Genomic DNA, 25,255 nt, shown 5'->3' on the forward strand with positions numbered 1-25,255 from the left:
TTTGTCTTGTCCCCCCTTTATATTAAATAACCATATCACAACCCACCCCATTTTATTTTGTCCCCCATGCTTCAAATAAACAATTACAAAATGTACAATTCCTAAACTACCCCTCCGACATTACTAAAAATTACCAAACTACCCCTGAACGTACTACAAATTACCAAACTACCCATCAGCTATAACACATCAATTAATCAAACTTTAACCAAAATATAGGCAATATGATTAATTTCTAACAATGTTCAAACAACAAATTTCATGAACATGATTTCTTCAACATTTCAATAACAAATCACATGAACATGATTTCAACCACAAATCATATGAACACAAATTGAACAACCAAGAACAACTAAAATTTGATTGAACAATATTTTTAGCAACAACAAACCAATTTTCGGATTTAAACAACAACAACAATCAAACAAGTACATTTAGATTTCTAAATTCAATAATATTGAACTTAAAATCAATCATAACAACATTACAACCAACAATTCCTATATCAAACTTAAACAAGATTATGAGACAAATCCACGAAATAATCATAAATGATAAACAAGAAATCAAACTATAAAAAATTCGGATTCAAGATCATCCAAACAAAGTATGAATATGAATGAATCTATTTTAACACAACAAACATGACGGATTAAACGATTAAATCAATATATTTCCTTTAACACAACTAAATTCTTTTTAGACAAATAACAAGATCGACGAATAAACAATTATGAACTTAAGCTTGAACTTAACAATATTAACAATTTCTAACAATACATAAACACATGAAACAAATTGAAGAAACAATTAATTAAACTTCAATTTGTATCTAACAAACATTAAACTAACAAATATTCACTTAAACAACAATACAAACATGAAATAAACATGAAACATAACTAATTAACCTTTCGTTTGAAATCTGAAAAATTAATTTAACAAACAACACATGAACATGAACTAAAATTTAATTCAAACGATAAACAACGAACAAAACAAGGATTAAATCATTTAATGATTTTGGATCCGGAAAATATCAAACAAAAATATGGACAAAAATAAAACTCAAAAACTACTAACCGGATTGAAACGACGAATGACTAACCAACGACGAACGACATCGACCAAAACTCATCCGTGTACGCGAGGCCGAAGTGAAGAGGACGAAGGTGAGGTGGCAGCGTCGGGGGCAGCTGAAGCTACTGCCGCGACAAAGCAGCAGCGACGATGACCTAGCAGCGGCGACGACCTAGCAGCGGCGTCCAAGCAGTGATAGCAGCATCAACGACAACCATGGAAGCAGCAGTCCGTCGAGGAGGACGACGGGGAGAAGAAGCAACATCGGCAGAAGCAGCGATGGGGAGGTTGACGATGAAGCAGCTGCGACAGGAGTGTTTGGACGTAAGGTTTGAGCTGGTCGACGAGCAAAACGCAGCAACAACGTTGCTCGTCAATGGCGGACGGTGGAGGGGTCTGGTTTTCCGGCGCTTGGACTGATCATTTGGAGGATGGTTGCCCGGGGGCTATGGCGTTTGGACGTGGGTTGGTGAAGGTTTTTTTTTTCGCTGGTCGTGAGGCTGCTGCCGGACTGGTTTGGGTGGTGACTCCGGCGTCGGGGGGGGGGGGGGGGTGGCTGCTGGGCAGCCATGGCAGCTCACTATTTTGGAGATGGAGAAGAAGAAGCCAAGGGGAGGGGGGCGGATGGTTTTCCTTAGTTTTAGGGTTTCTTGTCTTTTAATTTTTGTTTTGTTTTTGTAAAATGTAAGACAAAGGGGTTTGGGTCTTTTGGGTTATGGACTGGGTCGACCCAGTTCGAAATGGACTGGGTTGTAGGGAAGATTGGACCATTTTTTGGGCCTGTGGCTTGAAATCGAAGAAGAGGCCCAATTCCGACTTTTTTTATATTTTCGCTCTCTTTCTTCTTTTATTTTTCTAAAACTAAATTGTAAAAATACTTAAACTATTTTTAAGAACTAAATTAAGTTATAAAGCGCAAATTAACTCCTAATAACAATTAACGCACAATTAAGTATTAATTAAGCATAAAATTGTATATTTGGACATTAAATGCTAAAAATGCAAACGATGCCTATTTTTGTAATTTTTAATTTTTGTATAACTAATTTAATTACTAACAATTGTAGAATTAAATCCTACATGCAAAACGCAACATATTTTTGTATTTTTTATTAATTTAGCAAATAAACACGCACAGACAAATACAAATAATTATTCAAAATATTACAAAATTGCACACCAAAGAAAAATCATTTTATTTTTGAATTTTTTGGGAGTAATTCTCATATAGGGCAAAAATCACGTGCTTACAAGATGCATCACAATACACTATATATGCCCCTGAAACTGTAGGCAATACCAACACTGGTGCCATAGTTGTCATGCCCCCTTTTTCTTGCGAAATCGAGTTTATGACATTTGGGAGGACAGCTCGTTCCCTTTTGGGAGTTGGGTTTGAATAGAAAAGTTTCCACTTAATGATTAAAGTGCATTAGGACACTAAAAAAAGTTTGATTTGAACAACCACAAATTGGGTAAGGGCTTGAAATTGTCCCAAGGGAAAGGTGTTAGGCACTCCTCAGGATCCACTAGTGTGGTTCCCGGCCAAACTATTGTTGTGACTTAAGTGCAAATAACACATAGGCAAATAAAGGATTCAAATAAGAGGGAATTTTCACGTAATGGTTACAAATAAATAAAAGTAAGAAAAAGGAACTAAAAGAGTAGATTTTCTGAAAAGAAATGGTTTAAAATAGATTTAAAAGAAACAAAGAAAACGAAGGGAAGGGGGTCCTAGGTTTATTAATAATATGGATCACCGCACACAACATACGGTAATCACTCCTCAGTGAGGGGTTACACGTGATGTTATCGCGTGGTCATCATATCCATATCTACCTTTTGCTCCCCGTTAAGGTATTAAAGTGCGGAATGGTCTCGTTTACTTATTTCATGCTATTACCCGCCCCAATACTATTACCCCCAGAGGTACTTGGGACTACTAATCCTAAATGGATGAGGTATTGGGCTTATTTGTGGTTTTAAAAGGTAAAATATTAAGGCGACAAACAAAACACATATAGCAAGTTTTGGGAAGCATATAAACAAATAAAAGGCTCAAACAGACCTCTTTTAAATCAAAGAAAGCACATAATGTAGCATGACTTGCATGTACTGTTTAGGATCTGATTAAAACTTAAAAGGTTGAGGCAGACTGATTTATTACATAGTTCAAATAAGAAGCCCGAATCAGGCCTGCCTGCTGGTTGTAGCTGATAAAAAGTCTGATTCAGTTTATAGGTTTACCCTATGGATGACTAAGTGTTGGACAAAAATCCTATAGGCATGATATCTGCAGACTTCAGAAACAAGGATATAAGCTGATTACATACTGATTTAAGAAAAGTTGTCAATTATTAAAGGAGGGCGAGTTTTAGCAAAAGATCATAAGTTCTGCAACTGGTAATGCATTATTATTGCTGGTTTTAGACTCATAAGCGCGTGAGGCAATTCAGATTTTATTAAAGCTCCTATAGGCATGCTTTCTATGCGTTTGTCGACTTAAGAACATTTTTACAGACATAGAGAAATGCAAAAATCCTACAAACATGATATCTAGGTGTTGTATTTTATATGAACATGATATCTAATTGCAGATGGTTATTGAAGACCTATAAACATGCTTGCCTAATGAAAAGTGGATATGCAAGATTCAGAAAGACCTATAGGCGTATTTTCTATATGAAAATGTAGAATTCAGATTTTGAGTGATTATAGACATGATATCTATATGAGAGAATGCAGATTCCTATAAACATAATTTCTATATGAGAGTGCAGAAATTTAGAAAACTCCTATGAACAGGATATCTATATATGAGAATGCAGGATACCTATAGATATGGTATCTACACATGAGAATACAGAAATTCTTAGAGACATGGTATCTATATCAGAATGCGAGATTCCTATAGACATGATGTTTATATGAGAATGCCGGAATTCATAAACTCTTATAGGCAGGTTATCTACCCCTTTTGCATAAATGGTTACCCCTCCCTTTTTCACTAGCCATCCCCGAGAGTTTTACTACAAAGTCATTACAGTCCTTTCTCCCATTTGGATGTGTCAAAGTTTCCTAAGAGTTTCATAAGAACTCCGGGCGGTGCTTACACCCAAATGTATCACCAGATTAAGCGATAGTACAGTGTGAAAGGTCATCCCTCAGGTGTCCAAGTTCAGAGGGAACTCAAGGTCCCAAGGCAAGGCTCACAAGAGGGGGCAGAACTTAGGAACTAAGAGGGAGTGCAAGTGCGAAAGTAGAATTCTGAGATGGGAAAGGGAAAAAGGGGGTAACTTAAAATCAGTACACATAAAGGTGTAGGGAATGGGGGAATTTGCAAGAGCAAAAGAAAAGTAGGCTGATGGGCACACCCAGCAATGGGAGATGCTGGCACACCCTCCAGCCTGTTTGCTTAGAGGTTAAGACCCCAGTGGTTCAAACTCAATTCATGGGCAACAACTCACATTGTCATACCTTAAGTCACAACTCTCAAACACATAGGGGTAATTGGGATAGGGAGTAAGGATACACAACAGAAACAGGCAGAAAGATATGAGCATACTAACTTAAATATTGAACTTTACAGAAACAATAAAGTATACATGGATATAAAAGCTGTAAATGAACACATTGTGATGATGTTGAAGCTTAAATTAAGAATACCAATTTAAAAGAAACAAATAGAGAAAATGCAGTAGTCTTGTAAAATCTACAGTGCAGACAAGAAGAGAGAATGTTATCATGTGTAAGTAAGAGTTCAGAAGGATTGTGAAAGTGTGTTGTTTGTGAAGAGGGTCGTGCCTTTTATAGTGTAAAATCAGGCAGAAATAAAGTAAGAAAGTAGTTGAGGAACTGATTGTCAATCAATTACACAAGACTTCCCTAAATTAAGGGATTCAGATTCAAACGGGTAAAAACCATTTAAGAAAAGAAAAATGAGTAAGCACTTTGTGCACATCATGCAATTAAGGGTAAATACATAAAGGTTATTTAAGGATAGAATTTCTGAAATACGTGGTTTCTCAAACAAGGCAAGAAAATCAATTAATATCCAGTAAATCGAAGGTTAGGGATCTTGTATGAATGAACCGAGTCAAAAGATGGGAAAGGTTTTTTAACTTAAGGGAAATCAACAAACAATGGAAAGGGAATCAATCAGATCTATTTAGAAGGAGTTTGAATCATTCACGAGTTGAAAGCCTTTTTAGAGGAAGATTCATCACATATAAGAGCACACAAACACGTTGAGTTGAAAGAAAATGTTGTGCCATTGCAAAAATCAATAGAAAAATCCAGTGAAGAAAGAGTTTTAGAAGAGTTTAGCAAAAGATTAGAATCATATGCAAACACGGATGTCCAAACTCGGTTCAGAGACTTGAAGTTGGTCTGAAAGAGTTAGGGGTTCTAAAATAAAACCCTAGTTCAATTAAATCACATAATCAAACTTGGAAGAACCCCCGAATTCTAAGGTTTCCACCTTAAATCAAGTACAGAGATGAGAAGGCAAGTAATTGAAATAGGCTCAGAGGTTTCAGTTCAATGAAACCTCTTGCATGTTTCTTTCAGTAGCATAAACTCATGAGAAAACAATGATAGCAAGTAACACGCAGAACATAGTGGCAGAATTCAAAGAAAAATAGGGTAGAAGAAGCTAATACGAAACATAATAGATAAGACTGATAAGAACAGTAGAAGAAGCATGCTAAGAAATTTTGAAAGAAACTTTAAACAGAGCTCAGTAAAAGGAACTTAATAAGGAAACTTAAGAACTTAGTAAGAAAAATATAGTAGGAGAAACATATCAGAACACAGTAGAGAAAGCATACAGTAGAAAAGCATACGAGAACATAATATAGGAAAATACAGCAGAAGAAGCACGTAAGAACATGGTAGAAGAAAATACAAGAACCCAGTAGAAGCAAATACACATAAAGGAAAAAGAAAGTTAGAAAACACTTAAATACTTTCAGAAAACCCTAGATCGGAAAAGAAAGATTTTGAAAGTAGTTTTTGAAAGAAAAGTCAGGAAAAGGTTTAAGACCTTAAGGAAAGCATGGATCTGGAACAGATCTAAGGGAATCGGAAAAACCTCGAAGGGTTAGGGTTTCAAAAGAACCCTAGAAATGAGAAAGGCTTTGAAAGGTTACCGATCTGGGTCGGAGAGGTCATGATCAGGCTCAAACAACCATGGTACGCCGGAGCAAGGCCGGAGATGGTCATGGAACCTCGAATCCAAAGAGGTCTGGGTGCAAACCTTCAAGGTCGGGTCTTGAATCTTCAGATATCATGTGTGTAAGAGCAACAGGAGGTAGGTATAAGACTCTCAAAGCCCTGGAAGCCATGGATTCTGGTGGCTTTCAGGGTGGAAGCAGTAAGAGGTGGCTAGGGTTCTGAGAAGACTCGAGAGCGTTTGAGAGAGTGGAGGTTTTCAGAGGCGGCGGGTAGGTGAAAATGACTTAGGGTTAGTGGGGTTGGTGAATTAAAAAAGGAAAGGAGAGAATATAGGTCGTTGATTTTTTATCAACGACCTAGATTAAATGGGGAGTGGGGCAGGCTGGATTTAATTGGGTCAGGGGCGGGTAATTTTAGGAATTGGGTTGGGGTTCAATTGGGTTTAATTGGGGTAGAATTTAGGCTAAAATTGAAATAAGTTGGGCTAGTATTTAAATAGCCATGTTTCCCTTATTTATTTTATAAGAAATAGTAAAATAATTTCTGGAAACAAATTAAAGGTACTAAATTAATTAATAATATATAAATATTAAATTAAAAATACTAGACTCAATTTTGTAATTATAAACGTAATTAAATCTTAAAATAGGCTAATATTGCAATTATACGCAATTTGGCTTTACAAAAAATAAATTTGTAAAAAACGTGAAAAAATCATACTAGCTATATTTTAGTATAAATATGAGAGTCCAATAAATGAATTACAAAAATAATAATTTTGGGGATAATTATTGGATTTTTCTTGATAAAATAGGGTAGTAAATTGTTTTAAAAGTCTTTTCTTAAAAAAATGGTATACTTATATATGCATATACATGCTATTTGAAAGGCATTATGCATATAAAAAATACAGGAAAAAATTGGGTATCAACAACTGCCCCTCTTTACTCGGGAAGGATAAAAGAGTTTTCAAGTAAAGAAACGATGGCCAATTTTGACTGAATGAAAGGGTTTGAGGAGACTCAGGCCATACTCTGGTTTTTGAGCTGCCTATATATCCCTGGTTTTATAGGAATCAGGCATATGTAGTTCAGGACCTGTCGATGGAGTAGGCCGATAGAGACTTTCAAGAACGGATGCAATATTCAGGTTGGGGTGAATGGCTTGAAACCTGCAAGGGCTGCGGGAACTGGAGTGGACTGCTCCTGCTGAGAAGGATGTTGCTCGCCGGTTTACCTGCAAATAAGCAATACAAGTGTATATTGTGCGGAAATTTAAAAGTGATGCAAGTTTCCGTCGGACCATGAATGTTGTCTTTGGACGGTTAGGATGACGTCCTTAGACCATGATGTCCTGGGCCATGAAGCGTATGATAAGGGATTCGAATGCCATGAATAATGCTCTCGGGCTATGAGAATGCTGCCTCCGAACTATGACGCATTTGAATAATGATATGCAAAAATAAAAGGGGTCCTCAGGACATTGCATGGCATTCTCAGGCTATGAAAATGGCGCCTCCGAACAAATGACGCCTTTGGACAGATTGTCGATCTTTCAGCCCATGAGATGCAGAAGGTGGCGATCTTTCAGCCGATGCAAGATGTAAAAGAAGTAGTGATCTTTCAACCGATGCAAGATGTAAATAAAGTGGCGATATTTCAACCATGCAAGATGTAAATGAAGTGGCGATCTTTCAGCCGATGCAAGATATAAATGAAGTGGCGATCTTTCAGCCGATGCAAGATATAAATGAAGTGGCGATATTTCAGCCATGCAAGATGTAGATGAAGTGGCGATCTTTCAGCTGATACGAGATGTAAATGAAGTGGCGATCTTTCAGCCGATGCAAGATGTAAATAAAGTGACGATATTTCAGCCATGCAAGATGTAAATGAAGTGGCGATCTTTCAGCTGATGCAAGATTTAAATGAAGTGGCGATCTTTTAGCCCATGCAAGATGTAGATGAAGTGGCGATCTTTCAGCCATGCAGAATGTAAATAAAGTGGCGATCTTTCAGTTATGTAGATGGAGGTAGAGCTTAACATCGGAAGGCAGAATGGTAGCCTTATGCAATGCAGGGAATGCAGATAGAGACAGAGCTTAGTCTCGGAAGGCACAATGGTAGCCTTATGCAATGCAGAGAATGCAGATGGAGATAGAGCTTAGTCTCGGAAGGCAGAATGGTAGTCTTATGCAATGCAGAGAATGCAGATGGAGACAGTGCTTAGTCACGGGAGGTAGAATTGTAGCCTTATGCAGGAAGTGAATGCTGATGGAGACAGAGCTTAGTCTCGGAAGGCAGAATGGTAGCCTTATGTAGGAAGTGAAAATGGCAAATGTCAATAGAGTTTTCTTAGCTGATAGCGGATTGCGGTATCGTGATTGTTGGGGATATTGTGCCTGCTGGGAACACTGTTGTGTGCGGATAGCAGTTGCGAGCAAGTGCAACGATTCGAAGATTCCTAAAATTTGTGAGTGAGCATATAGTATATTTGATGATTTTGCGACACAAGTGCCTGCATCCAAAGAAAAATTGTGAGTTTGTAAAAGGGGGAAAGGTTAGTTCGTATCCCCGCTGGCTTTGCTTGACCTGCTCGGCTTTGATCCGGCGATACTGTATATATCACTGGGGTAGCATTGCTAAACAAGGCAATTTTAGTAATAAACATGCATGATTTTAGTAAAGAAAATGTAACATAAATACATAATTAAGAATAGTTTTCTTTAGATGAATCGACGACTGCGACGTGGTTCAAGACATTGCAACTTTTCTTGCTCCGAAAATTTGAGGGTCCTCCTCAAAATTCTGCCCCAGTTTATTGGGCTTCTGCTTCTGACTATTGCTTGTGACGATCGACTGAAATTACTTCGGAATTTTGAGGGTCCTCCTCAAAATTCTGCCCCAGTTTCTAACTGCGGGGGGGGGGGGGAATGAAAATTTTTATTGAATTGTGACCGAACCCATAAGGTTGCCTACATATCCCCTCTTAAACAAAGGAATCAGGTCAGGCATAGTTCAATTTACATCATATAAAGAAAGCATAAAGATTACACATAGTAGCGCTTGACTGCATTTGAATTGATCGGTTCTGGACTAATTTCTCTGTCCATTTATGCGAGTATGAGGGCTCCTCCTGTAAGAACCCGGTAAACCATGTATGGACCCTACCAGTTGGGAGAGAACTTCTCTTTGGCTTCATCTTGATGTAGGAAAATTTTCTTTAATACCAGTTGCTCCGGTGCGAACTGTCTCGGCTTGACTCTTTTGTTGAAGGCTCTGGACATTCTGTTCTGATAAAGTTGACCATGGCAAAACTTCATTCATTCTTTTTCCATCTATAAGGGCTAGTTGCACATAACGACTTTTCACCCACTCTGTGTCGTCGAGCTCAGCTTCCTACATGATCCTTAGGGAGGGAATTTCTACCTTAGCGGGAATGACTGCCTCTGTACCATAAACCAGCATATAGGGGGTTGCCCCGGTTGATGTGCGGACTGTGGTGTGATACCCCAATAACAAAATTATAACTTCTCGTGCCACTATCTGTGAATCTCTATCATTTTCCTCATCCATCCAGATCTGATGATAACTAGCGAAGCAATCTATGAACGACTGTAGCTCATGCTTGGCGCAATTGTTAATTAGGATATGTATATTTGGTAAAGGGAAGCCATCTTTTGGACTGGCCCGGTTGAGATCCCGGTAGTCGATACAGACTCGGACCTTCCCGCCCTTCTTTGGTATTGGCACGACGTTGGCTAACTATGTCGGGTATTCTACTACCTTGAGAACCTTAGCTTTGACTTGCTTAGTAACTTCTTCCTTGATTTTCAAACTCTTATCAGGCATGAACTTTCTAAGCTTTTGCTTTACCGACGAACATGTCGGATTGGTTGGCAGTTTATGGGCCACAATAGATGTACTCAAACCAGTCATGTCATCATATGACCAGGTGAATATGTCCTCATATTCCTTCAGAAATTCTGTGTATTCTTCCTTTTCAGACGGTGACAAATGAATGCTGATCCAAGTTTCTTTGACATTTTCTGCATCTCCCAGGTTAACAATCTGGGTCTCGTCTAGGTTGGACTTAGGTCTGTTTTCAAAATTCTCAACCTCTTTAACAATATCTTTCGGTATATCGTCTTCCTCTGAATCTATGTTCGTTTGTTGCGTTGTCTCGTTGCATGTCACAGTCATTGGTTCATCAAGATAAGTAATAGTAATACTGTATAAATAAAGTAATGAGAGAAAATAATAAGAGTATGGTTTGTAAGGAAACCTAAATGATTTGATAAATTTTATAACTGTTTTGAACATTGGAAGATCTTATTGCGAAAATTCAAAATGCGAAAGGAAAATCAACTAGTAAATTAAAAGATAGTGCATAATGCTTTGTTCAGCCTTGCTACCCCGAGGCTTTTCGGGCTCTGGTGGTTCTGATGGTCCAATGTTTGAGGCATGCTCCTCAGCTTATGGCCTGTATGGAAGGGCCTTCCTCCCCCTCCTCCTCGAAGATGACACAACAATCCATGTCATCATCTTATAGGAACGAATTCCTCACTGCTGCCAGTGCTTCCTCTTTTTCCGACCCATAGATAACATCGACCAGCTGGAAAGTCTGCTCCAAATGTAATATTGGCTACTCCAGCGGGTAGTATGGACCGTGCCATGGTGGCGACCAGTTGTTGAATTCCTCCCAAGTATACTCGTATCCCAGACCGAAAGTGGTGCCATGTTTCTTTAGTTTGATAGGCTTAGCGATTCCTTGGAGGTTCTTGCCAAGTCCCTTGCCAGGTTCATATCCGCACCAATTTAGTATGCTCTCAATTTTGTTGTCCCACCACTTGTCTTTGTCAACGGCATTAACTCACTCGATGTGGTGATATGTCTCTTCACCTATCTTTCTTCTACCTCCGATTCCTGATATGGTCTGGCGACTGTATATGGGATTGCTACCATCACCGTGAATGATCATCTCCTGGTGGTTCCATTCAAATTTCACCGCCTGATGCAGTGTTGATGCTACGGCCCTAGCAGCATGAATCCACGGTCATCCCAACAACAAATTGTAGGATGCCGACACGTCTATAACTTGAAAATCAACATCAAACCAAGCAGGCCCCATTTGCAAACATAGGCTGATTTCCCCTATGGTGGACCTTTGGGAACCGTCGAAAGCTTTGACGCTGATGGCCTCGTCGTGGATCTCATGCAAACCCTTTTCTACTGTATATATCACTGGGGTAGCATTGCTAAACAAGGCAATTTTAGTAATAAACATGCATGATTTTAGTAAAGAAAATGTAACATAAATACATAATTAAGAATAGTTTTCTTTAGATGAATCGACGATTGCGACGTGGTTCAAGACATTGCAACTTTTCTTGCTCCAGAAATTTGAGGGTCCTCCTCAAAATTCTGCCCCAGTTTATTGGGCTTCTGCTTCTGACTATTGCTTGTGACGATCGACTGAAATTACTTCGGAATTTTGAGGGTCCTCCTCAAAATTCTGCCCCAGTTTCTAACTGCGGGGGGGGGGGGGGTAAAATTTTTATTGAATTGTGACCGAACCCATAAGGTTGCCTACATATCGCCTCTTAACAAAGGAATCAGGTCAGGCATAGTTCAATTTACATCATATAAAGAAAGCATAAAGATTACACATAGTAGCGCTTGACTGCATTTGAATTGATCGGTTCTGGACTAATTTCTCCGTCCATTTATGCGAGTATGAGGGCTCCTCCTGTCAGAACCCGGTAAACCATGTATGGACCCAACCAGTTGGGAGAGAACTTCCCTTTGGCTTCATCTTGATGTAGGAAAATTTTCTTTAATACCAGTTGCTCCGGTGCGAACTGTCTCGGCTTGACTCTTTTGTTGAAGGCTCTGGACATTCTGTTCTGATAAAGTTGACCATGGCAAAACTTCATTCATTCTTTTTCCATCTATAAGGGCTAGTTGCACATAACGACTTTTCACCCACTCTGTGTCGTCGAGCTCAGCTTCCTACATGATCCTTAGGGAGGGAATTTCTACCTCAGCGGGAATGACTGCCTCTGTACCATAAACCAGCATATAGGGGATTGCCTCGGTTGATGTGCGGACTGTGGTGTGATACCCCAATAAAGAAAATGATAACTTCTCGTGCCACTATCTGTGAATCTCTATCATTTTCCTCATCCATCCAGATCTGATGATAACTAGCGAAGCAATCTACGAACGACTGTAGCTCATGCTTGGCGCAATTGTCAATCAGGATATGTATATTTGGTAAAGGGAAGCCATCTTTTGGACTGGCCCAGTTGAGATCCCGGTAGTCGACACAGACTCGGACCTTCCCGCCCTTCTTTGGTATTGGCACGACGTTGGCTAACTATGTCGGGTATTCTGCTACCTTGAGAACCTTAGCTTTGACTTGCTTAGTAACTTCTTCCTTGATTTTCAAACTCTTATCAGGCATGAACTTTCTAAGCTTTTGCTTTACCGACGAACATGTCGGATCGGTTGGCAGTTTATGGGCCACAATAGATGTACTCAAACCAGTCATGTCATCATATAACCAGGTGAATATGTCCTCATATTCCTTCAGAAATTCTGTGTATTCTTCCTTTTCAGACGGTGACAAATGAATGCTGATCCAAGTTTCTTTGACATTTTCTGCATCTCCCAGGTTAACAATCTGGGTCTCGTCTAGGTTGGACTTAGGTCTGTTTTCAAAATTCTCAACCTCTTTAACAATATCTTTCGGTATATCGTCTTCCTCTGAATCTATGTTCGTTTGTTGCGTTGTCTCGTTGCATGTCACAGTCATTGGTTCATCAAGATAAGTAATAGTAATACTGTATAAATAAAGTAATGAGAGAAAATAATAAGAGTATGGTTTGTAAGAAAACCTAAATGATTTGATAAATTTCATAACTGTTTTGAACATTGGAAGATCTTATTGCGAAAATTCAAAATGCGAAAGGAAAATCAACTAGTAAATTAAAAGATAGTACATAATGCTTTGTTCAGCCTTGCTACCCCGAGGCTTTTCAGGCTCTGGTGGTTCTGATGGTCCAATTTTTGAGGCATGCTCCTCGGCTTATGACCTGTATGGAAGGGCCTTCCTCCCCCTCCTCCTCGAAGATGACACAACAATCCATGTCATCATCTTATAGGAACGAATTCCTCACTGCTGCCAGTGCTTCCTCTTTTTCCGACCCATAGATAACATCGACCAGCTGGAAAGTCTGCTCCAAATGTAATATTGGCTACTCCAGCGGGTAGTATGGACCGTGCCATGGTGGCGACCAGTTGTTGAATTCCTCCCAAGTATACTCGTATCCCAGACCGAAAGTGGTGCCATGTTTCTTTAGTTTGATAGGCTTAGCGATTCCTTGGAGGTTCTTGCCAAGTCCCTTGCCAGGTTCATATCCGCACCAATTTAGTATGCTCTCAATTTTGTTGTCCCACCACTTGTCTTTGTCAACGGCATTAACTCACTCGATGTGGTGATATGTCTCTTCACCTATCTTTCTTCTACCTCCGATTCCCGATATGGTCTGGCGACTGTATATGGGATTGCTACCATCACCGTGAATGATCATCTCCTAGTGGTTCCATTCAAATTTCACCACCTGATGCAGTGTTGATGCTACGGCCCTAGCAACATGAATCCACGGTCATCCCAACAACAAATTGTAGGATGCCGACACGTCTATAACTTGAAAATCAGCATCAAACCAAGCAGGCCCCATTCGCAAACACAGGCTGATTTCCCCTATGGTGGACCTTTGGGAACTGTCAAAAGCTTTGACGCTGATGGCCTCGTCGTTGATCTCATGCAAACCCTTTTCTAATGTCATGAGTTTTACCAACAGACAAATGATGAGGCTGGATCCTCCATCAATCAAGATTCTGGTGATAAAATAATCTTCGCATTACACGGTGATGTGCAACGCCTTGTTGTGACTCAACCCTTCTGGTGGCAACTCATCTTCATGAAAAGTGATCTTGTGACTTTCCAATACTTGACCTACCATGTTTCCAATACTCAACACCTTCAACAAGGCATTCTTATGTGCATCGGAACTTTGCAGCAAAGCTAGGATAGAATCTATGCCGGTGTTTTGTTCAGCTGATCAATGACTGAGTATTCCTTGGCTTGTATCTTTCTCCAGAGATCATCGGGCCTAGTTTCAGTGATGTTCGGCCAACCAGAGGCCTGCTTACTCGACTCAGCTAAATGCTCCATAGTATAAACCTTGTCGATTCTTGTCATACCTTGTGTCGCAACTGTTTCCCCGAACTTGGCCTTCCCTTTCCTTCTCGCCTCGGTTGTGTAATCCCAAGGTATGGCATTTGTATGGAACGGTCTTACATCTGACATTGCTACTGGAATGGGCACCTTTACTCCGAATGGAGCATGCATTTTGGAGGGTAAAACCGCAACTTCAAACAGTGTATTTGCTAGAGACCCAAACTCGACCTCAATTGGTGTTGGCGTCTTTGCAAGGGGTGGTGCTTCAAACTCAAGTGGTACAGACATGTTTACCTTGGCATCCCCAGAAGGCTGAGTCTGGACTACAATCGGATTGAGGGTGAGTATTGGCTTCTTTGGTTCGTCGCCTTCTATGATCAAACCGATCGATCCTTTGGGATCCCAATCATCCTGTATTTAAATCATGTGAACACCTCCACCCTTATGGTCCGGCAGAGGGTTGTTGTGGACATTCAGAGTAGGCTCCTTTGCCACAATGATCTTGTTATCAATCAAAGTCTGGATCTTATCTTTAAGAGAGCGGCATTCATCAATGGTATGCCCTTTCATGCCGGAATGGTATGCACAAGATTTATTTGGATTGATCCACTGAGAAGGGTTTTCAGGGGTTATAGAAGGGATAAGGGTGACATAACCAGCAGCTTTGAGCCTTTCGTACAACTGGTCAATCGGTTTAGCAATGGCGGTATACTGTTTGGGAGGTCAGCGGTCAAAATTTGGTCGAGGTCAAGGAAAGTTTTGGCACATTGTTTTGCCCGAAAATGAAAAAAAACAAAGAAGTGCTTTTGTGAATCTTTATTCCCTCGTAAAAGAAGTAGTAGGACGCATTGATTCAACGATGAAGAAATGGATGGAAATGCAAAACAAGCTCAAGAACATCCAAGATCTTAAAGCACAAGATTTGTCTCTTGTTAGTACGTCACGACATGGCTTAGAGCCTGAGGATAAGATGGTTGGCCTTGAAAATGAATTCAAGATGATGCAGGATGAACTTGCTAGAGGAGCAAGGGAACTAGAAGTTTTCTCAATTGTCGGGATGGGAGGGCATCGGCAAGACAACTTTTGCTAACAAAATCTATAGTGATCAATTCATTATGTCTCACTTTGACATTCGTGCAAAAGCAACAGTTTCACAAGAGTATTGTGCGAGAAATGTGCTTCTGGGCCTTCTTTCTTCTATAAGTGGAAAGACCAATGAATTTCAAGAGCAGCAAGATGATGATCAACTAGCAGACTGACTACAGAAGCTTCTAAAATGCGGCAGGTACTTGGTAGTCATTGATGACATATGGACTAGAGAAGCGTGGGATGGTATAAAGCGATGTTTCCCAGACTGTAACAATGGGAATACTCATGACCATTAGGAATGTGGAGGTGGTTGAATGTGCTAGCTCAGGTAAGGCTCCTTATCATATGCGCCTCATGAGTTTTGATGAAAGTTGGAGTTTGTTGTACGAAAAGGTCTTTGTGAAAGACTATTTTTCCCTTGAATTTGAACAACTTGGCAAAACAATTGCACTAAATTGTGGAGGATTACCTCTAGCACTTGTTTTGATTGCCGGACTTCTCTCCAAAATTGGTAAATCATTGGTTGAGTGGAAAAGTATTGTCAAGAATGTAAGCTCAACGGTAAATACAGAGGTTAATGTCCAATGCATGAGGGTGGTTGCATTAAGTTACCATTACTTGCCTCATCACCTAAAACTGTGCTTTCTATATAGTGCAATCTTCCAAGAGGATGAACTAGTTTTAGTCAATAAACTTTTGGAATTATGGGCAGCAGAGGGATTTTTGAAGGTAGAAGAGAGGAAAAGCATAGAAGAAGTGGCAGAAAAATGTCTACAAGAGCTTATAAATAGAAGTTTAATTTCCATCCGCAATTTGAGTTTTGATGGAAAAATTGAGATTTGTGGAATGCATGATGTGACCCGTGAACTCTGCTTGAGAGAAGCTCGAGACATGAACATTGTGAATGTTACGAGGGAAGAGAAGTATCAAAATCCATGTGTGCAATCTATGCATTTTTCCTCTAAGAGCCGAGGTCGGATCAGTATCCAAGCGATCAAATATGAGCCTGATACTGAGAAAATACTGGCAAGGTATCCTAAAAATGATGTTCGTTCTATTATCCGTTATAGAGTGAAAATGCTCATGCCAAAGTTGTTACAGTTCAAGCTAGTAAGAGTACTAGATTTTGCTTTAATGAGATTTTCTGCTTTTCCTAGTTTGATTCTTGATTTAATTCACTTGAGATACCTAGCTTTGAGTCTTTCTCCTAGCTTGCAACATTATCTAAGAGAAGAGATTTCCTCATCTTTTTCAGTAGACATTCCTCCATCTATATCTAGCCTATGTTATCTGCAAACTTTTACAGCCTAATGCCCGGGAATATCCTCTAGTATTACCATACGAAATTTTGACGATGCCACAATTGAGGCACCTCCATTTGTCTGGAATTACTTGCAGTATCATGATCCTACGAAGAAAAGTTTGGTTCTGAAAAATTTGCAATGTCTGTCTGGATTGAATCCCTGGCATTGTACTAGGTCCGTCTTTAGACAATTTCCCAATTTAAAGAAGTTGCAAATATGTGGCATCGGGGAAGACTTTCGTAGTCACAAGGACCTCTATGATTTTCACTATTTAGATAAGCTCTAGGAATTAGATATTGCTATTACTTATTCATGTTATGCTTGCTTTCTAGAAGGCATTACATCTTCAGGCCTTTTGAGGTTCACGAGGAAAAAATGACGAGCAATTTTGCTGGAGAGACCATCTCGGGCCCTTCCTCCTACAGAAACTTTTCCATATTTAATCCTTCCTCCAAATGCTTTTCCGCAGAACCTCAAGAAACTGGCTTTTTACGGGACTTGTTTGCAGTGGAAGAATTTGAGCATTGTTGGTAAATTGCCCAAACTCGAGGCCCTTAAACTGGGAATTAGTCCCTGCATAGGCATTGAGTGGAAGGTAGTTAAGGATGGTTTTCCTAGCTTGAAGTTTTTGCTACTGGAACGTTTGAAGGTTTGCTACTGGAGAGCCAGTTGTGATCACTTTCCGTGCCTTGAACGACTATTTCTTGAACATTGCTGGAATTTGGATTCAATCCCTCAAGATTTTGCAGATATAACCACCCTTGCTTTAATTGATATTAGGTGGTGTGCAGAATCTGTTGGGAATTCTGCCAAACAAATTCAAGAGGATATTCTAAACAACTATGCAAGTTTTGTTGAGGTCAATATCCATGAGCCTCGGTAAGACATCTTCTTCCTTGATTTACTTCTTATAATTGTTGCTTGTGGTTGTATTTTTGTGTCAAAATTATAAATGCTAAAACTTGTTTGGTCAAGAGTATAGTAAACAGATAGTCTTACGTTAGATTCATAGGTTAATAATCCTCTTAAATGTCCATGATTCTTAGTTTGTTGCTCTGGTAGCCATACTTTCATTAGCGGGCATGTCCAGTATGAATTTAGTTCTGCGCACTGCTGTATATTTTGTTATATCATTGTGTAAATTGATCTACACCAATATATAACTCTTCATAGTAAGCTCGATATAGTAACCTAGATAATGGAGTAATAACCTACTCTAACAAGTTAAATCGCATTGATATTGTGAAAATCATCTTCTATAAGTTAAATCCGTCAAATAATAACGTGTAACATGTTATACATACATGCACATTCTTGCTATAATTTTCTCTTGTTCATTAATTTTGAGAAATCTAACATTTCATTTTTCATCCTTTATGGATATTTCCCTTTTCTGCAGAAAAAGGCCATAAGGACCAAGCGGTTGAGCAGCAAGAACTGCAACTGTGGAAGCTCTTTCTCAGCTACTTCCCACTCCGTATTAATATTTGAGGAACCATACTTGCTCTAATTGTTGTAACCGATTCTGTTGGGAATTCCGCCAAGCAGATTCAACAGGACATTTAAGATAACTATGCAAGTTCTGTTGAGGTCCATATCACTTAGGTTGGAATTGGATTTTTCAAATTTCAATGTATTTTTCATTTTGGTTGTGTTTTTTCTAAATATTGGTAGGTTGGAATTGGATTTTTGTTGAGTCTTTTCTAAATGTTGGTAGGTTATAAGAGAAACTAGACGTGTATAAACAAGTAAGGAAATTAAATTTTCTTTTGCTATTATACATAAACTTTGAAAGAGAAGTGGAGCCTTGGTGTAATTGGTAAAGTTGGTGTCATGTGACCAGGAGTTCACGGGTTCGAGTTGTGGAAAGAGTGCCTCTTGCAAAAATGTAGGGTAAGGCTGCATACAATAAACCCATGTGGTCCAGTCCTTCCTCGGACCTCGCACATAGCGGGAGCTTAGTGCACCGGACTGCCCTAGACATAAACTTTGAAAGACCACTAAATAGCACAGAATAGTCACACGTTCTTACCTATCTTATAAATAGGATGCATTAATTCACATAACAACAATCAAGTGAAAAGATGCCTTACTAGCCTAACTGATGCCTTACTAGCCTAACTGATATGTAACTCAACAGAGTTTGCATAGTTTTTTCCATTATCCTGTTGAATCTGCTTGGCAGAATTTTTACTAACAGATTTTGGACAGTTGCTTATAACAATTAGCTCGAGCATCGTCATATCTACAAAATCTTGTGGGATAGAATCCATGTACCAACAACCATCAATTGCGTACATGGATTCCATTCAGAGGGAGACTAAAAATTTCTCAGAAACAAACTCCTCTCGCCAAGCAAATGAAGACGAAAGTAATTCCAGTCTAAAGAAAGATGCCGCAATTGGGACATCTTCAGAATTTCATATGGTAATATGAAAGGAAAATTCTAGCGCCATTGAGGAAACTTAAGTACAAAAGTTTGCAGATACTGAAGGTTAGCTATTGAGGAAGGAAAATAAATTGTCTAATAAATGTACAAGTCAGCTAAGTATCTCAAAACTCAAAAGTATATCATTTGCTATTATAAAAGTAATTCAACCAAAAGTACGACCTAAAGGACGTAACGAAAACAGACCTCAATAGAACCTCCATAGTTGTCTTCAATTTCTTGTTGAATCTTCTTGGCAGAATTCACAACTGACTCCTTACACATGCGTATATCAATTAGCTGAAGAGTGGTTATTTCTACAAAATCTTCAGGGATCGAAATCATATTCGCACATTCAACAAGGAATAGTCGTTCAAGGCGTGGAAAGTGATCACTACTGGCTCTCCAGTGTCTAATGCCCAAGCGACTCAATAGCAAGAACTTCAACTGCGGAAACCCTTCCTCGGTTACTTCCCATTCCATACCAATATTGGAGGAACAAAATTTTAGTTTGAGGGCCTCGAGTTTGGGCAGCTTACTGAGAATCCTCAAATCCTCTAAATTTACATGAGTTTTGCTAAAAGATAATTTCTTAAGGTTCTTCGGAAAAGCTTCAGGATGAGGAAGTGTCGAATGTGGCATCCCGTCAAATTTCAATTCCTCAAGCTGATCTAAGTTACAAAGATTATGGAGGCCCTTCATTTCGTTACTTGTTATGTACTCTTCATGGTCGCCGGATATCTGCAACTTCTTTAAATTGGGAAATTGTTTAAAGACGGATGAAGTACAGCATAAAGGATTCCACCCAGACAGACACTGCATATTATTCAAAATCAAACTTCTCTCTCCAAACTCACAAGTATCCGAGTTATTCCTGTCCAAGGAGAGGTGCCTCAATCTCCACAAATTGAAAATTTGCGATGGTAAAATGAAAGAAAATTTAGGGCATCTAAAATATTTTGGAAACTTAAGTATAAGACTTTGTAGATATTGAAGCCCATTTATTGATGGAGGAACATAAATATCCTGATCATCCGTGGACGAGTAAAAAGTCAAAGCTAGGTATCGCAACTGAAATAAACCAACTATACAACTGGGAAAAGCATCCAACGTTGGTGAAGCAAGTTCTAGTATTCTTACTTTCTTAAAACGCTCCAATTCTTGCATTATTCCTGAGTTTGAGGGATTTCGAATAAAAAGGAGAATAGAATGTGCCTTACTATAAAGAACCATGGCCAACTGATTGGCAACAAAAGAGGATTCCTCTGATTGGATACAGATCCGGCGCTTTGTGGAAAAATGCATGGATTGTTCACAAGGATTCTGATTTTCCATAATAACATTCACAAAATTTAACTTTCTAGCTTCTCTCAAGCAGAGTTCACGGATCATGTCATGCATTCCACAAGCTTTGATTTTTCCATCAAAACTCAAATATCTGATGAAAATTAATCCTCTATCTACAAGATCTTTTAGATATTGTTCTGCCACTTCTTCTATGCTTTTTTCCCTTTCTCTCTTCAAAAAGCCCTCTGCTGCCCAGAATCTCACAAGTTTATTCACAAATATCAATTCATCCTCCGGGAAGATTGCAAAATAAAGAAAGCACGGTTTTAGGTGATGAGGCAAGTGATGGTAACTTAATGCCAACATCCTCATGCATGGGACATCAGGATCTGTACTTACCATGGAAACTATATTCTCGGCAATATTTTCCCACTCATTCAATGATTGCCCAATTTTCAGGAGAAGTCCAGCAATTACAACAATTGCTAGAGGCAATCCTTTGCAATTTAATGCAATTTGTTTCCCAATATTTTCAAATTCAGGAGGAAAATATGTGTTCTCAAAGACTTTTTTGTGCAGTAAATACCAACTTTCATTAAAATTCAAGAGACGCATTTGATAAGGAGGGTTACCTGAGCTAGCATATTCAGCCACTTTCATATTCCGAGTAGTCAAGAGTATCCGACTCCCACAGTTACAATCTGGGAAACATAGTTTTACATCATCCCAAGCTATTGTAGTCCATATGTCATCAATGACTATCAAGTACCTCTTGCCTTTCAGATACTTTTGCAATCGATCTGCTAGTTGCCCATCATCTTGCTGCTCGTAAAATTCACCAATAGTTCCACTTCCACTAATAGAAGAAAGAATGCCTAAGAGTACATTTCTCTTGCAATACTCTTGCGAAACAATAACTTTTGCACGAATGTCAAAGTGAGACATAATGAACGGATCATTATATAATTTGATCGCCAAAGTTGACTTGCCGATGCCCCCCATCCCCACAATTGAGATAACTTGTAGCTCAGTTGCTCCTCTAGCAAGTTGATCCTGCATGATCTCAAATGCATTTTCATGGCCGACCATCATATTCTCGGACTGAAAGTCATGTTGAGATGTATTGGCGACAATCAAATTTTGTGCTCTCAGATCTTTGCTGTTCTGCATAGCCAACCACTTGTTCATCTTGGAGTGAATGCGAGTTGGTGCTCGTTTCAAGAGGGAACGAAGTCTCCAAAATGCTACTCTTCGTTTAATCGTGGTTTTTGCCTTAATAGCTTTTCTTGTTTTCAAAATAATCATATCTTCTGTGGTGTTCAGTAGCTCTATAATTTCAGCTTCCATCATTGTCAATACCTCTAAATCGCCTGTTATATTGCACGGTTTCTCAAGAATAGCTCTAAAGGATTTTAACTTTTCTATGAACGGTTGCAGGTAAATATCAGCATGTTGCGGGAAATCAAGTATGGTTGTAATAAGAGAAGTAATAGCAGCATAAGCCATATATGTCTCTGTTTCTCTCTTATTTGTGTGAGATACAATAGGCAGTTTCTGCACAAAGAAGAATGCAGAATCTCTCAGTATGATAAACGGACGAAACTTAACAGTTGCTTCTCATTTTCTCCTATATCCAATATAAAACATAAATTAAGTAGGCATTTGGATATTAATATAATTTTGATCTGTTTTTGAACTTGTGAGTGATCTAAAGTGAAAATTTTGAAAAATATCTTTTTGAAGTTTTTAAAATTTTTTGAAAATTCCGAAATTCATCTTCAAGTAATAATCAAAAATTTCATGGTCAAACACAAATTTCGAAAAAAAAAAGTAAGAAAAAAATTTGAAACAAAAACTCTTTTTTACGGCCAAACGGACCCTAAAACAGAAAGAGCAAATTAAAGGTTTTTCTTTTATTTCTTGACACAAATTACCTTCCATCACATTTCCTCTAGTCTCCATCAACCACCTGGAAGCCAAGCTCTACTTTAATTTAGTTTTACACTTACTAGTCTGAATAATCGAAAAAATATTTAAGAATACATTATTAAATTTTTAATACTCTTAAATGTTTATTACATTTTGCTTCTTAAGAGTCCTGCTGTATAAACTTTAATTAATATTTTAAAATTGTAATTTTTCAATATCCATAAAAAAAAAATTCTTTTTCAGTATTACTCGCATTTCTCTTTGTCCATGTTTACATTTTTCTTTTTTCTTTTTTTGGTCAATACATTTTTCTTTTAGTTTAAAGAGTAAACAGTTTTTGTCTGTTTTTAAATTTAGATATAATTAATATATTGGAAATCTTCTTCAATCAGTGTTACCACATTTAGTTGTTATTTCTGCCAAGTGGGTGGTGGCCAGCACTACTTTTTTGACTTTAATGGCCACATTTTTCACCGGGACAGGAGGTAGTGTTTTAGTGATAAGTTTAATTGAATTCATAATTTTTTATGCGCAATATAAATATTTATATATAAAAATATATTATAATTATAAAAATAATAGATATGAACCTTAATCTATCTATCTATCTATATCTACCTATATTATTATAAAAACACGAATGCTAAAACGTTAAATATTAAACGACTTAAATATTCTTGAATTATTGATCGACTTTTATACCCTGAATTAAGTTACCTTCTATGTTGGATAAAATTGTAATCTCTATTAAGTTTAATACTATATATGAACTAATATTTAAGATTTTCAAGTTGGCTAAGAATTCATCGCTTTCAGTACAGCAACAACAACATCATCGCTTTCAGTCTCCTACCAAAACTTTTAACTTTGTCTTTGTCTTTCAATAATAAATACTTAACCTACTTTAGAAAAACTATTAGCAAATTTTCGTCCTACTTCAACCATATCTTCTCTCTTTTTTGTTGTTGCATATGTGCTTTATATATGTACTTCACGAATAATTATTCAAAATAAATTTCAAAAAATATCTGGTCAAGAAGTAGTTTCGCATGCCCCGTCAAGATTTATGTTTTAAATGTTTCAGTTCTACCTTTTGTTCGTGCAATTTTATTTTTTATATATATCATGTCAGTCTATTACTTTTTTTTTCAACATGCAAGTCTATAATTCAATTCGGTAAAAGTTTTCTTATTAGACGGTAAAAGTCACTTTGTTGATTTGTTGTTGCTATCCGTTATTTTTTCCTTTTTCTGGTCGCATTTGGTTCGAGTATCCCCAAAAGCAAGGTGTGAAATTCTTGGAGGGAAGGATGTCGGAGGTCTATTTGAAAACAGCCTCACTACCCCAGGGTAGGGGTAAGGTCTGCGTACACACTATTCTCCCCAGACCCCACTTAGTGGGATTATACCGGGTTGTTATTGTTGTTGTCTGGTCGTATTTGGTTCCGATTTTTGGTTGATAGGACCGTAATATGTGGATGTAAAAGTAGGTATAGTCATCGTTGTAAAAAGTTACACAAGTTTCAGCGGTAAAAAATGAGAGGAGCTAACAGGAAAAATGTACAAGGCAGTAGTATTAACTACAATCATGAATTCATGAAAATGATTGTTCACATGTGAAACGGTACAATTAAATTTACAGCGTGGTTTATAGACAAACAAATTAATTTGACTCTAAAATAATAAATATAAATGGAAAGAGTAAGACTTAGTATTGAAATCGAGACAAATAACAGATAACTTGATTCCGGGAGCAAGGCTTCCGAAGGCGACAGTAAGAATAACGTTAGACAGAAAGTAAAACATTATTTAGCTTGAGAATAATGTGTAACATAAGTTTTTCTAGAGATTTCATGTGTTATAATGATTGTTGAAGCAGCTATTTATAGTTATACCTAGGGAAACAGGTCCTAGGACATGCCCATCTTAAATGACAATAATTGGGGTAATTGATGAATGTGTAATGGCAGCCCATGAAGCCAAAATTTTCTGTAATGGCTGTGTTATTTAATACTGAGGAATATTCTTTAGTAAATGTCATCGGGTGACAAACATTCATTCACTTCCATTGACTATGTTTACTTCGGGATCTTCCCGGTGCCAACTGAAACTATTGTCCTCGGACTTGGTTCCTACTTGCTTCATCTTCCTTATGCCTCTGATTCCACGTGTCACGTTATTATTCGAGTCTTTAATATAAACCAATTTTACCCTATACAGATAGTCCCCCTACTTTTTGATGGCACATTTTTGTGTCACCGGTATGTTGGTGAAGATTTTTTTCTTGGCAAAAAAGTTTCCGAACCCAAGAAAGAGAGAGAGATATTATTGATCTTGTGTAGTGTAGTTGGAGTGACAACAGCCCCTTACAAAGTGGTATGGATTCCCTTTATATAGGAGAGGGAATACAATATAGTACAGAGTGCATTAAATGTAAAGATATGGGGATGGGACGGCTAGGCACGATGCTAGACTCTGCTGATGTTGATTGCTCGCCTTGGGAATTCCCTACCCTCGGGATCTTTGTTGGGTCGTGGGTGAACCTCGGGGGAGGGAGCTCAATCGTAGTCCTGCAGCCTCGAGATACTGATATGACCCCCCGAATGCACCTTAGTGGTGGGAAATAGATTCCTCCGATTTCACCGTGTACACAAGGCTTTCCATCTGCTTCTTCCTCGACATGATCAGCTGGCTGATTATGGATCCTCACCGGA

General features: G+C 38.4%; 1 protein-coding gene and 1 pseudogene across 1 annotated transcript; one reads left to right on the top strand and one right to left on the bottom strand.

Annotated features, from left to right (window-relative positions):
* The first annotated feature begins 1,299 nt into the window (after positions 1–1,299).
* LOC107831341 (putative late blight resistance protein homolog R1B-16) lies at positions 1,300–18,626 on the top strand (annotated as a pseudogene).
* A 704-nt stretch (positions 18,627–19,330) lies between these two features.
* LOC107831349 (putative late blight resistance protein homolog R1B-16) lies at positions 19,331–22,227 on the bottom strand. The gene has a single exon (XM_016659117.2). It carries the CDS (start codon positions 22,117–22,119, stop codon positions 19,510–19,512), a length of 2,610 nt encoding a protein of 869 aa, XP_016514603.1. The 5' UTR covers positions 22,120–22,227; the 3' UTR covers positions 19,331–19,509.
* Positions 22,228–25,255: the final 3,028 nt, after the last annotated feature.

The sequence above is a fragment of the Nicotiana tabacum genome, chromosome 8, assembly GCF_000715075.1.
Source record: "Nicotiana tabacum cultivar K326 chromosome 8, ASM71507v2, whole genome shotgun sequence".
In the NCBI taxonomy this organism is placed as follows: Eukaryota; Viridiplantae; Streptophyta; class Magnoliopsida; order Solanales; family Solanaceae; genus Nicotiana; species Nicotiana tabacum.